Source organism: Theropithecus gelada, chromosome 2, assembly GCF_003255815.1.
Source record: "Theropithecus gelada isolate Dixy chromosome 2, Tgel_1.0, whole genome shotgun sequence".
NCBI lineage: Eukaryota > Metazoa > Chordata > Mammalia > Primates > Cercopithecidae > Theropithecus > Theropithecus gelada.
Genome location: NC_037669.1, coordinates 90258654 through 90272492, shown reverse-complemented (window position 1 = coordinate 90272492; position 13839 = coordinate 90258654). Strand labels below are relative to the sequence as shown.

General features: G+C 49.8%; 1 protein-coding gene across 2 annotated transcripts in view; it reads right to left on the bottom strand.

Annotated features, from left to right (window-relative positions):
- MON1A (MON1 homolog A, secretory trafficking associated) overlaps window positions 1-13577 on the bottom strand; it is a 23711-nt gene extending 10134 nt beyond the window's left edge. For both annotated transcript variants that reach the window (XM_025376968.1, XM_025376969.1), the window contains exon 1: window positions 12828-13577. In XM_025376968.1, the coding sequence (XP_025232753.1) occupies window positions 12828-13105 (278 nt within the window). In that variant the 5' untranslated portion in view covers window positions 13106-13577. The remainder of the gene's footprint in view (window positions 1-12827) is intronic.
- Between the last annotated feature and the right edge of the window lie 262 nt (window positions 13578-13839).

Below are 13839 nucleotides of genomic sequence, written 5' to 3'. Positions count from 1 at the left end.
CCCTTTTTTTTTTTTTTTTTTTTTTTTTTTTTTTTTGAGATGGAGTCTCGCTCTGTCACCCAGGCTGGAGTGCAGTGGTGCGATCTCAGCTAACTGCAAGCTCCGCCTCCCGGGTTCACACCATTCTCCTGCCTCAGCCTTCAGAGCAGCTGGGACTACAGGTGCCCACCACCATGCCCAGCTAATTTCTTTTTGTATTTTTAGTAGAGATGGGGTTTTACCGTGTTTGCCAGGATGGTCTCAATCTCCTGACGTGGTGATCCACCTGCCTCGGCCTCCCAAAGTGCTGGGATTACAGGCGTGAGCCACCGCGCCTGGCCGGAATGCCCTACATTTCTATGTCTCCTCACTTTCCTACTCCTCTAGTTAACTTCACATCTCTTGTCTCTTCAAATGTCCATCATCTCCTTCCCTGATGGTCATACTTAGCACTATCAGCAAATCACCTTGCCTTCCATTTCACCGAGAAGACAGAAGTCATTCTAGAAGAGAACTTCCAGGGCGGGTATGGTGGCTCGCGCCTGTAATCCCAGCACTCTGGGAGGCTGAGGCGGGCAGATCACCTGAGGTCGGGAGTTTGAGAACAGCCTGACCAACATGGAGAAACCCTGTCTCTACTAAATAAAAAAAATTAGCCAGGGTGGTGGAGCATGCCTATAATTCCAGCTACTTGGGAGGCTGAGGCAGATGAATCACTTGTACCTGGAGGTGGAGATTGCAGTAAGCCAAGATCGCACCCCTGCCCTCCAGCCTGGGCAACAAGAGCGAAACTCTGTCTCAAAAAAAAAAAAAAAGAAGGCCGGGCGTGGTGGCTCAAGCCTGTAATCCCAGCACTTTGGGAGGCCGAGACGGGCGGATCATGAGGTCAGGAGATCGAGACCATCCTGGCTAACACAGTGAAACCCCGTCTCTACTAAAAATACAAAAAATTAGCCGGGCGTGGTGGCGGCGCCTGTAGTCCCAGCTACTCCGGAGGCTGAGGCAGGAGAATGGCGGGAACCCGGGAGGCGGAGCTTGCAGTGAGGCGAGATCGCGCCACTGCACTCCAGCCTGGGCGACAGAACGAGACTCCGCCTCAAAAAAAAAAAACAAAAACAAAAACAAACAAACAAAAAAAAAACAAAAAAAAAAAGAAAGAAAAGAACTTCCGGAGATTACCACCACCACCTCCTCGCCTCATCTGCCAGACTAGGCCTTCCCTCTCTCTTTTTTTTTTTTTTTTTTGAGACAGAGTCTCACTTTGTGGCCCAAACTGGAGTGCAGGAGCACGATCTTGGCTCACTGAAACCTCCACCTCCCAGATTCAAGCAATTCTCCTACCTCAGCCTCCCAGGTAGCTGGGATTACAAGCACCCACCACTTCACCCGGATAATGTTTGTATTTTCAGTAGAGACAGGGTTTCATCGTGTTGGCCAGGCTGGTCACAAACTCCTGACTTCAAGTGATCCACCTGCCTCAGCCCCACAAAGTGATGGGATTACAGGCATGAGCCACCACACCTGGCCCCCTCTTCTTACTAAAGATGAGCTGTTCATGCTCCATAGAGGCTAACTCCTCCATGTGTACACCAGATCCCAGCCCCTGTCCTACTCAGGTACATGGCTTCAGCAGCTGTCCCTCCTCATCAGTTTCCCCTACTCCCTTACCCATTACCAATATGGTGATATTTCTTCTGTCTTCAAAACCCCCTCACAGCAGGGCTTGATGGCTCATGCCTGTCATCCTAGCACTTTGGGAGGCCTAGGTGGGCAAACCGCTTAAGCCTAGGAGTTTGAGACCAGCTTAGGCAACATGGTGAAACCCCATTTCTACAAAAAGTACAAAAGATTAACTAGGTATAGTGGCATGCACCTGTAGTCCCAGCTACTTGGGAGGCTGAGGTGGGAAAATCACCTGATCCCAGGAGGTCCAGGCTGCAGTGAGCGGTGATCATACCACTGCATTCCAGCCTGGGTAAACGGAGTGAGATCCTGTCTCAAAAATAAAAACCAAACAAAAAACACCCTCCTTTGGGGCTGTTCACATTGCAATAATTCATTGAGCTATACTTATGATTTGTGAACTTTTCTGTATGTTTGTTTTATTTCAAAGTTAAAACAAAACAAACTTCCCCTTAACTCTACATTCCCCACTAGCTACCAACCCATTTTTCTGTTGCCCTTTATAAAAAAACAAACAAACGCCCTCAAAATGGCAAATAATATTTGGAGTTTGCATTAGTCAGGTAGGCTAGACTATTCTGTGTAACAAATGGATGCCAAATGCTAGAGATTTTATACCCAAAGATCTTTTTTTATTTTTTGAGACGGAGTCTCACTCTGTCACCCAGGCCGGACCACAGTAGTGCCAGCTCGGCTCACTGCAACCTCTGCCTCCTGGGTTCAAGCGATTCTCCTCCCTCAGCCTCCCGAGCAGCTGGGATTATAGGCGCCCACCACCACATCTGGCTAATTTTTGTATTTTTAGTAGAGATGGGGTTTCACTATGTTGGCCAGGCTGGTCTCAAACTCCTGACCTCAGGTGATCCGCCCACCTTGGCTTTCCAAAATGCTGGGATTACAGGCATGAGCCACTGCACCCAGACCCAAAGACGTATTTTTTGCTCACACAAAATCTACTGTGGGACTGGTAGCAATTCACAGTAGCTCCATTCCAAGCAGTGATTCAGGAATCCAAGCTATTAGCACCCTATAGTAGCCATTTGAAACACATGCCTTCCGCATCACCTGGCAGGGGAAGACAGAGATGGAGGATCACATACCAGCTCTTAAATACTTCGTAGCTCACATTGACCAGAACCAGTGATGTGGCCAGAGGGACTGGGAAATGTATGAAGCTCATGGATATCTGGAAAGCAGGAATTGTCCCTGCCACAGCCTCTCCATTTCTCCCATTCTCTCTAAAACAGTTCTGAACAGAATCTCACCTCCATTACTCCACCAACACTGCTCCCATCAAGGTCACCAACGACTGCCAGGATCATCTTACTTCACCCATAAACAATAGACAATTTGGTTATTTCCTCTCTCGAAACATTTTCTCCTCTTTTATGGCACACCACTCCTTTCTTGGCTCTCTTCTGACCTCATGGACTATTCCTTCTGAGTCCTTTTTGCAGTTCTTACTGTAAAGGGGCACAGAATTCAGTCTTTGGACCTCTTCTCTGTCTTCACTCAATCCCTTGGTGATCCTATTTGGTCTCATAGTTTTAAATTCCCTCTACATATTAATAATTTATTTATTTTTATCTCCAGCCCCAATCTCTTTTCTGACTTAAAGAGGCACACACATTTAACTGTCTACTTAATGTTATCTCAAGGTTATATGCCTCAAACTGAACTCCTTAAAAAAGCCATCTCCTAGCCAGGCACGGTAGCTCTCGCCTATAATCCCAGCACTTTGGGAGGCCGAGGAGGGTGGATCACAAGGTCAGAAGTTCGAGACCAGCCTGGCCAACCTGGTGAAACCCTGTCTTTACTAAACATATGAAAATTAGCTGGGTGTGGTGGCGCATGCCTGTAATCCCAGCTACTCAGGAAGCTGAGGCAGGAGAATTGCTTGAATCCAGGAGGCGAAGGTTGCAATGAGCCAAGATCACACCACTGCACTCTAGCCGGGGTGGCAGAGCCAGATTCTGTCTCAAAAGAAAAAGGTCATCTCCTTAAAAAGTTGCTCCTGGTTGTCTGTGGTGGCTCATACCTGTAATCCTAGCACTTTGGGAGGCCAAAGCAGGCAGATTACTTGAGCAAAGGAGTTCAAGACCAGCCTAGGCAATATGGCAAACCCTGCCTCTACAAAAATACAAAAATTAGCCAGGCGTGGTGGCACGTGTCTGTGGTCCCAGTTACTCAGGAGGCTAAGGTGGGAGGATCACTGGAACCTGGGAGGCAGAGCTTGCTTGCAATAAGCCAAGATCGCGCCACTGCATTCCAGCCTGGGCGATAAGAGTGAGACCCTGTCTTTTTTTTTTTTTTTTTTGAGACAGAATCTGGCTCTGTTGCCCAGGCTGGAGTGCAGTGGCGTGATCTCAGCTCACTGCAAGCTCCGCCTCCCGGGTTTACGCCATTCTCCTGCCTCAGCCTCCTGAGTAGCTGGGACTACAGGCGCCCGCCACCATGCCCGGCTAAGTTTTTGTATTTTTTTTTTTTTTTTTTGAGACGGAGTCTCGCTCTGTCGCCCAGGCTGGAGTGCAGTGGCGCGATCTCAGCTCACTGCAAGCTCCGCCTCCCGGGCTTACGCCATTCTCCTGCCTCAGCCTCCCGAGTAGCTGGGACCACAGGCACCCGCCACCTGGCCCGGCTAGTTTTTTGTATTTTTTAGTAGAGACGGGGTTTCACCGTGTTCGCCAGGATGGTCTCGATCTCCTGACCTCATGATCCGCCCGTCTCGGCCTCCCAAAGTGCTGGGATTACAGGCTTGAGCCACCGCGCCCGGCCAAGTTTTTGTATTTTTTAGTAGAGACGGGGTTTCACCATGCTAGCCAAGATGGTCTCAATCTCCTGACCTCGTGATCCGCCCGCCTCAGCCTCCCAAAGTGCTGGGATTACAGGCATGAGCCACCATGCCCAGCCGGTAGAGACCCTGTCTTTAAAAAGAAAAAAAGGCCAGATGCTGTGGATCACGCCTGTAATCCCAGCACTTTGGGAGGCTGAGGTGGGCGGATCACCATATCAGGATATGGAGACCACTCTGGCTAACACGGGGAAACCCATCTCTACTAAAATACAAAAAATTAGCCGGGCGTGGCGGCACTTTTTTTTTTTTTTTTTTTTTTTTTAAGAGATGGGGTCTTGCTCTGTCACCAAGTCTGGAGTGCACTGGCTATTCACAGGTGGAATCACCACCCCACCATGCACTACAGCCCCAAATTCCTGGGCTCAAGTGAACTTCCTGCCTCAGCCTTCCGAGTAGCAGGGACTACAGGCACTTACCACTTCTCCCAGAGTTTTCACCATCTCAGTAAAAGACAATTTCATGGCTGGGCATAGTGGCTCATGCCTGTAATCCCAGCATTCTGGGAGGCCAAGGGGGGTGGATCACCTGAGGTCAGGAGTTTAAGACCAGCCTGGCCAACTTGGTGAAATCCCATCTCTACTAAAAATACAAAATTAGCCAGGTGTGGTAGTGAATGCCTGTAATCCCAGCTACTTGGGAGGCTGAGGCAGGAGAATCACTTGAACCCATGAGGCAGAGGTTGCAGTGAGCCAAGATCATGCCATTGCACTCCAGCCTAGGCAATAAGAGCAAAGCTCTGTCTCAAAAAAAAAAAAAAAAAAAAAAAGAAGGAAAGGAAAGGAAAGGAGAGGAAAAAGGAAAGGAAAGGAAAGGAAAGACAACCGGGCGCAGTGCACTTTGGGAGGCCGAGGTGGGCAGATCATGAGGTCAGGAGATTGAGACCATCCTGGCTAACACAGTGAAACCCTGTCTCTATTAAAAATACAAAAAATTAGCTGGGTATGGTGGCGCATGCCTGTAATTCCAGCTACCCCAGGAGGCTGAAGCAGGAGAATCGCTTAAACACAGGAGGCGGAGGTTGAGATTGTGCCACCACACTCCACCCTGGGTGACAGAGTGAGACTCTGTCAGGAAGGAAGGAAGGAAGGAATGGAGGAAGGGAGGAAGGGAAAGAAGGAAGGAAGGAAGGAAGGAAAAGAAAGGAGGGAAAGGCCGGGCGCGGTGGCTCAAGCCTGTAATCCCAGCACTTTGGGAGGCCGAGATGGGTGGATCACAAGGTCAGGAGATCGAGACCATCCTGGCTAACCCGGTGAAACCCCGTCTCTACTAAAAAATACCAAAAAAAAAAAAAAAAAAAACCTAGCTGGGTGAGGTGGCGGGCGCCTGTAGTCCCAGCTGCTCGGGAGGCTGAGGCAGGAGAATGGCGTAAACCCAGGAGGTGGAGTTTGCAGTGAGCTGAGATCCGGCCACTGCACTCCATCCAGCCTGGGCGACAAAGCGAGACTCCATCTCAAAAAAAAAAAAAAAAAAGAAAAGAAAAAAAAGAAAGGAGGGAAAGGAAGTAAAGGAAGAAAGGAAGGAAAGGAAAAGGAAGGAAGCAAGGAAGGAAGGAAAGAACGAAAGAGAAAAAGACAAAGACAATGTTTTTTTTTTTGAGACAGTCTTGCTCTGTTACCCAGGCTGGAGTGCAAAGGCGCAATCTCAGCTCACTGCAACAGTGTGATCTCAGCTCCACCTCCCAGGTTCAAGTGATTCTCATGCCTCAATCTCCAGAGTAGCTGGGACTACAGGCGCATGCCACCACACTGGCTAATTTTTGTATTTTTAGTAGAGACAGGGTTTCACTATGTTGGCCAGGCTGGTCTAAACCCCTGACCTCGTGATCTGCCCGCCTTAGCCTCCCAAAGTGCTGGGATTACAGGTGTGAGCTACTGCACCTGGCCAAGAAAGACAATCTCATCCTTTCAGTTGTTTGGTGAAAAACCTTGGAGTCAGCCGGGCACGGTGTCTCACACCTGTAATCCTAGCACTTTGGGAGGCCGAGGCAGGCAGATCACGAGGTCAGGAGATTGAGACCATGCTGGCTAACATGGTGAAACCCCGTCTCTACTAAAAATACAAAAAATTAGCCGGGTATGGTGGCTCATGCCTGTAGTCCCAACTACTCAGGAGGCTGAGGCAGGAGAATTTCTTGAACTGGAGAGGTGGAGGTTGCAGTGAGCCGAAATCGCACTGTGGCATTCCGGGCTGGGCGACAGAGTGAGACTCTGTCTCATAGAAAAAAAAAAAAAAAGGAAAACCTTGGAGTCAACCCTTATGCCTCTCTTTTTTTTCCCACACCTCATATACCAAACCACGAGCAAATCCTGTCAGTTCTATTTCAGAATACAGGCACATCGAGCAAAATGTCTCTGGTTAACATTTTCACCATAGAATGCCTTTTCGTTTTTAATATCCAGCTGTGGTTGTCAGCCTTCAAGATGGTCTCTAGTGATCCTCAACTCCTGCTATGCATGCCTTTGCATACTCCCTTTCCACACTGAGCAGGGCTGACCTATGCAACCAAAAGGACGCTGTAAATAACAATGTGTGGTTGGGGACAGTGGCTCATGCCTGTAATCCCAGCACTTTGGGAGGCCAAGATGGGCAGATCTCTTGAGATAGGAGTTTGACACCAGCCTGGACAACATGGTGAAACCCCATCTCTACTAAAAATAAAAAAATTACCTAGGTGTCGTGGTGGGCGCCTGTAATCCCAACTGCTCGGGAGGCTAAGGCATGAGAATCGCTTGAACCCGGGAGGCAGAGGTTGCAGCGAGCCAAGATCGCACCACTGCACTCCAGCTTGGGTGCCAGAGCAAGACCCTGTCAAAAAAAAAAAAATGAAAAAACAATGTGTGACTTCTGAGGCTAGGTCATAAAAGATATTGTGGCTTCTGCCTTGTTCTCTCGGATCACTCCCTCTAGGGAAAGCCATCAGCCATGTTTTTTGTTTTTTTTTTTTTTGAGACTGAGTCTGGCTCTGTCGCCCAGGCTGGAGTGCGGTGGCCGGATCTCAGCTCACTGCAAGCTCCGCCTCCCGGGTTCATGCCATTCTCCTGCCTCAGCCTCCCGAGTAGCTGGGACCACAGGCGCCCGCCACTTCGCCCGGCTAGTTTTTGTATTTTTTAGTAGAGACGGGGTTTCACCGTGTTAGCCAGGATGGTCTCGATCTCCTGACCTCGTGATCCGCCCGTCTCGGCCTCCCAAAGTGCTGGGATTACAGGCTTGAGCCACCGCGCCCGGCCTCTCATCAGCCATGTTTTAAGGACATGTAAGCAGCTCTATGGAGAGAATTTCATGGCAAGGAACTGAGACCTCCTGTGAACAGCCAGTACCAACTTGCTAGTCATGAGTGAGTCATCTTGGAAGCAGATCATCTAGGCCCAGTCAAACCTTCAGGTGACTTCAAAGTAATAAGAGACCCTGAGCTTGAGCCATCCAGCTAAGCTGCTCCCAAATTCTTGACCCACAAGAACTGTATGCGATAATAAATACTGTCATTTTAAGCTGCTAAGTTTTGGGATAATTTGTTACACAGCAATAGTTAACTAATATACCAAACTTATATTGATTCAGCTTATGTTTATTTATCTATCAAGAGAGGGTCTCACTCTGCCACCCAGGCCGAAGTGCAATAGTGTGATCACGGTTCACTGTAGCCTCAACCTCCCAGACCCAAGTGATCCTCCCACCTCAGCCTCCCAAGTAGCTGGGACCACAGGCATGTGCCATCATGCCTGGCTAATGTTTAAATTTTTTGTAGAGACAGGGTCTCCTTATGTTGCCCAAGCTGGTCTCAAACTCCTTGACTCAAGTGATCTGCCTGCCTCAGCCTCCCAAAGTACTGGGATTACAGTGTGAGCCACCACACCTGGCCCAGTGTATGTTTATACAGAAAATATGTATATTTACATCATTAAAATCTTATCTATATTTTTAACAAAGTAATGTGCATTTAAAGCTTCAAATTACATTCCAAATAGAATTGATAGAAAATTACTGAGTGCCAGCCTGGCTGACATAGTGAGACCCTGTCTTTACAAAATAAAAAATTAGCTGGGCGGGGCAGCTCATGCCTGTAGTCCCACCTACTTAAGAGGCTGAAGTGGGAGGATCGCTTGAGTACAGGAGGTCAAGGCTGCAGTGAACCATGATTGTGCCACTGTACTCCAGCCTGGGCAACAGAGCAAGACCCTGTCTCAATCAGTCAATCAATGGAAAATATATTAAGTTAATGATTTCACACAGAATGTCCAATTTTCATGAAACAGATTACTGATGTTAAGTGGGAAATGCCTATATCCAGAATCTGACGACTTATCACCTCCACAGCTACCACTGTGGTCAAAACCACCAGTGTCACTCTAGGAGATTGTTGTAGTAGTCTCCTATCCAGTCTCCCCTCTTCTGCCCTTGTCCCTGCATAATCTGTGCTTCTTACAGCAACGTGATTCTCCTGATACAAAATTCAGGTCATGCAGTTCCTCTGCTCACAACTCTGCAATGGTCCCACCTTACTCAGTAAGAAAGCCAATTTCCTCACAGTAGTGCACAAGGCCCCACTCAACATAACTCCTTCCCCATTACTTATTTGACCTCATCTCCTATCCTTTTTCCCTACTAACTGTGATTCAGTCCAGTCACAGTGACCTCCTGGTTTTCCTTAAGCCTCCTGGGCACTTTCACTTTAGAACTTTGCCCTTGCTGAACTTTCCCCCTGCACCCCACTTGACCTACTCCATTGCCTGGGCTAGTTATCTATGTGACTCAGTCCCTTACTTCCTTCAGGTTGCTATTCAAGCATTACCTTATCAATATCCCTGCTCTTTACCCCTCTTGCCCTGCTTTATTTCTCTGGATTGAAGGTTAACCTGCCACAAATTTCAGTGTGGCTTTAAGCCGCATGCAGAAGGAGTTCTATTTTTTTTTTTTTTTTTTTTTTGAGATAGAATAGGGATGTAATCACAGCTAACTGTAGCCCTGGCCTCTCAGGCTCAAGTGCTCCTTCCACCTCAGCCTCCGGAGTACCTGAGACTACAAGCACGTGCCACCACGCCTGGCTAATTTTTTAATTTTTATTTTTGTAGAGATAGGGTCTCAGTATGTTGTCCAGGCTGTTCTTGAACTCCCGAGCTGAAGATCCTCCCTCCTAGGGCTCCCAAAGTGCTGGGATTACAGCTGTGAGCCACCACATCCAGCCAGCAAACATCTTTGGGAGGGAGATTTTTTTTTTTTTTTTTTTTGAGATGGAGTCTTTGTTGCCCAGGCTGGAGTGCAGTGGTGTGATCTTGGCTCACTGCAACCTCTGCCTCCTGGGTTCAAGCAATTCTTGTGCCTCAGCCTCCTGAGTAGCTGGGCTTATGGGTGTGCACCACCGTGCCCATCTAATATTTGTATTTTTAGTAGAGATGGGGTTTCACCATGTTAGCCAGGCTAGTCTCAAACTCCTGACCTCAGGTGATCCATCGGCCTTGGACTCCCAAAGTGCTGGGATTACAGGCATTAGTCACAGTGCCCAGCCGAACTTGTGTTTTTTTTTTTTTTTTTGAGACGGAGTCTCGCTCTGCCGCCCAGGCTGGAGTGCAGTGGCCGGATCTCAGCTCACTGCAAGCTCCGCCTCCCGGGTTCACGCCATTCTCCTGCCTCAGCCTCCCGAGTAGTTGGGACTACAGGCGCCCGCCACCGCGCCCGGCTAGTTTTTTGTATTTTTTTTAGTAGAGACGGGGTTTCACCGTGTTAGCCAGGATGGTCTCGATCTCCTGACCTCGTGATCTGCCCGTCTCGGCCTCCCAAAGTGCTGGGATTACAGGCTTGAGCCACCGCGCCCGGCCTCAAACTTGTGTTTTTATCCCTCAGGCAATTAAAAAAAAAAAATGGAAAGGAAAACTGAAAGATCTCTGAAGAATGCCCAGTTCCATCACATCTATCATGTGGCCTCTGGAAATCCCTGCCCGTGGGGAAGACTTATCATTGGTAGTAGTCAGGTGTTCAGGAACAATGGCTTTGAAGTTAGAAGGACCTGGATTAACCTGGCCTGGTATCAGTTTTCTCATTTATAAAATGGGATAGTAGTATTGATTCTTTGGGTTGTGGGAAGATTAAATGAAATAATCCATGTAATTTGATTACATACTCAGCTGCTCCCATTAGCACATCCTGATTATTCTTACTTAGCATTCAGTCCATGTGTGACTGCACTTATAATACCACATGAATCCAGTGGTCTGTGCCATGTAAATCAGGCCTCTGAGATTTTGCTCAGCTTACAATGGCATATGGGCAAATATGCTTCTGACCTTGCAAAGCCAGGTGGGCCCTAGCCTGAAGCGACTCACCTTCAGGCTAGGGCTGTCTATAGACAGTTGGGAGTCAGGTCAAAGAGCTGTCTTATAGATAGCTGGGAGTTCCTCCAGGCTAACTGGTTGTTCACTGGCTCTGGAGTTGCAGGAATAGACAGCTGGCTCTCTGCTGCTCCTGGAAGTCTCTCCTAAATTAAACTTAATTAGCCAGCTGTGGTGGTGGGCGCCTATAATCCCAGCTATTCAGGAGGCTCAGGCAGGAGAATCGCTTGAACCCAGGGGGCAGAGGTTGCAGTGAGCTGATATCACGCCATTGCACTCCAGCCTGGGCGAAAGATCAAAACTCTGTCTCAAAAAAAAAAAAACACAAAAAAACAAAAAACTCCTTGGTCTGCCACATGCCACTGCTCTGTGACCTTGCACTTTTGGTTCAAAGAACCAGACAAGGTCTACAATAGCTTACTTATTCTGTCCTCAGGGCCCACTCTCCACTGATCCCTTGTGGGCTTTAGCTGACTAAGCCCAGAGTGGCTGAGTGGTACCCAGCATGGTACGTGCCTGGGGAAGGGTTGGCGGGGGCAGGATCCGCTGGCCAGAGCTAGTGGATACTTCCTTCACAACAGTTCTCCTGCCACCTGAGATCATACAGTATCTCAGCATCTCCTAGGTCAGTCTGGGGTCCAGCCAGAGGCCTGATGAAGCAAACAGCTCTCTGTATACTTACTCTGGACACTCAAACAGGGAGGCTGAGTGAATCACAGCAAAATCCACCCCAACCCCCACTGGAGCCACAACTGAGCAACTGAATGAAGCTCCTGGGAGGCTAGAATTGAAGAAGTTAGGCAAAGGAGGTCTCTTAGAACCAGCCCCAGATGCCCCTTCTTAGGGGACCCTTCTCAGAAGCCCCAGGCCTTGCTTTTCCTAAAAGTGCCCTGCTATGCCTGTGAGCAATGTCACCAAACAAGTTGAATCAGTCAGCCCTTTTAGTGTGCCTCTCTCACTCAGGCAGCCCTGGAGCCAAGAAGGCCTTCAGGAGCCACTCCCTACTGACTCCCTACCACTCCTGTTCCCTCTTCCTGCTTGGATAGCACTTCATTTCACCTTAACCCTTTGGAGTGGTCTGTCTGGGAAGGAGGTGCCAGGATACAAGATGTGTGGCAGACAAGGCCCAGGTTCGAGACTGTGCTATGGCTGCTTCAGCAGGATGCCTACTCCATGCTGAGATCATAGTCTGGTCCTTGTCACTTCTGGCGGTTACTTCCCTCCCTGACAAAGGGTGCTTACCCTCCCTCTGCAAACTTGTGCCCAGAAAGCGTGGCTCACCTAGTACAAGGGACAACCCAGTTGCACCAGACAAACTGGTGCAAAGTCCAGCTGGGCACAGTGGCTCATGCCTGTAATCCCAGCACTTTGTGAGGCTGAGGCAGGCAGATCACCTGAGGTCAGGAGACTAGCCTGGCCAAAACCTCGTCTCTACTAAAAAAATACAAAAATACAAAAAATTAGCTGGGCGTGGTAGAGCATGCCTGTAATCCCAGCTACTCGGGAGGCTGAGGCAGGAGAGTCGCTTGAACCTGGGAGGCAGAGGTTGCAGAGAGCTGAGATCACACCATTGCACTCCACCCTGGTCAACAAGAGTGAAACTCCGTCTAAAAACAACAACAAAGCAAAGCCCCAAGCCCTTTCCAGGTGCTGCCCCGCTCATCCCAGTCACCTCTGTTGCTTTTTGAGAAGACTCTACCGGCCGAATATGTGTTCGTTTGTTGAGGGGTGGGGGTGGGGGGTGGGCAAGAGTCCTACCTGGCCACTGCCCCCTACCGGACCTCGCCCTCCCAGCCTAAGTATGGGTTCCAGATCTCGCCTTTTGTATTCCCCAGCTGGGGGCCAGCCGGCTGAGGGACCCCAGGGAGACACAGTCTTCCCATTGCAAGCGATAGCGTTGATGGCCGTCTTCAAGCCCCTCCCTCCAAAGATGACAGCTCTCCAGTCTCTAGGTGCCTCCAGGCCACGTGGGCTGGCAGTCAACTCACCTGTTTCTCAGAGGGGCCCAGGACGCACAGAAGGTGCCGGTCACTGCCCTCTGCCAGAGCCCTGGGGGGGTAAGGGTGTCCGGCTGGGCCCGGCCTGAGGGCACAGCTTCGCGGGGCCCCGGCCCCCTGCGTACACAGACATGGCCACAGCGCAGGCACCGCGCCCTCCCACCGCCCTCACCCGGCAGCCAGTGCAGGAAGACAGCTTTCTTCGGCCTCTCGCAGCCAAAGCCCAGCTCCAGCCGCACAGCCCGACCCGGCCCGCCCCCGGAGTGCATTGTGGGAAATGTAGTCCTTAGCGCCCGGCCGCTTGCCGCGCCGCGGGACTGGCTCTGGGTTCCTCGTCCCAGCGTAGCTGCGGGCAGGTCCTGACCCGCGTCCAGGATTGCCTCACCCGGCGCCGCCTTCTAGGGACCTGGGCGCCTCCTTAGAGCCTAGAGCCCCACACAGACCGCAGACCTGGACTCTGGGCCTCACCCTCCGAGCCAGCTAACAGTTCATTTCAAGGGAGAGAAAGGGACATTAGGGTTGTTTCTCCCACTGATTGTGGAAGGACAGTGCAAGTTTGAGGGACTGGATAAATGACATCAGTGGGCCCAGCCACACAGGCTGTAAAGGATGTGGGCATGCGCAAAAGTCGCACTAATTGTTTCTAAAACCGTATTTGTAGCCACGTTTTAATGTATCAGTATAATGCTCTAGAACGGTAGTTCTCAACTCTGACGGCACACAGAATATCCCTGGAAGCTTTAAAAAAACAAAACAAAACAAAACAAAAACTAGGACGGGCGAGGTGGCTCACGCCTGTAATCCTAACACTTGGGAGACCGAGGTGGGCGGATCACTTGAGGTCAGGAGTTCCAGACCAGCCTGGCCAACATGGTGAAACCCCATCTCTACTAAAAATACAAAAGCTAGCCATCCTTGATGGCTCGTGCCTATAGTCCCAGCTACTCGGGAGACTGAGGTGGGATCCCAGGAGGTCGAGGCTGCGGTGAGCCGTGATCATGCC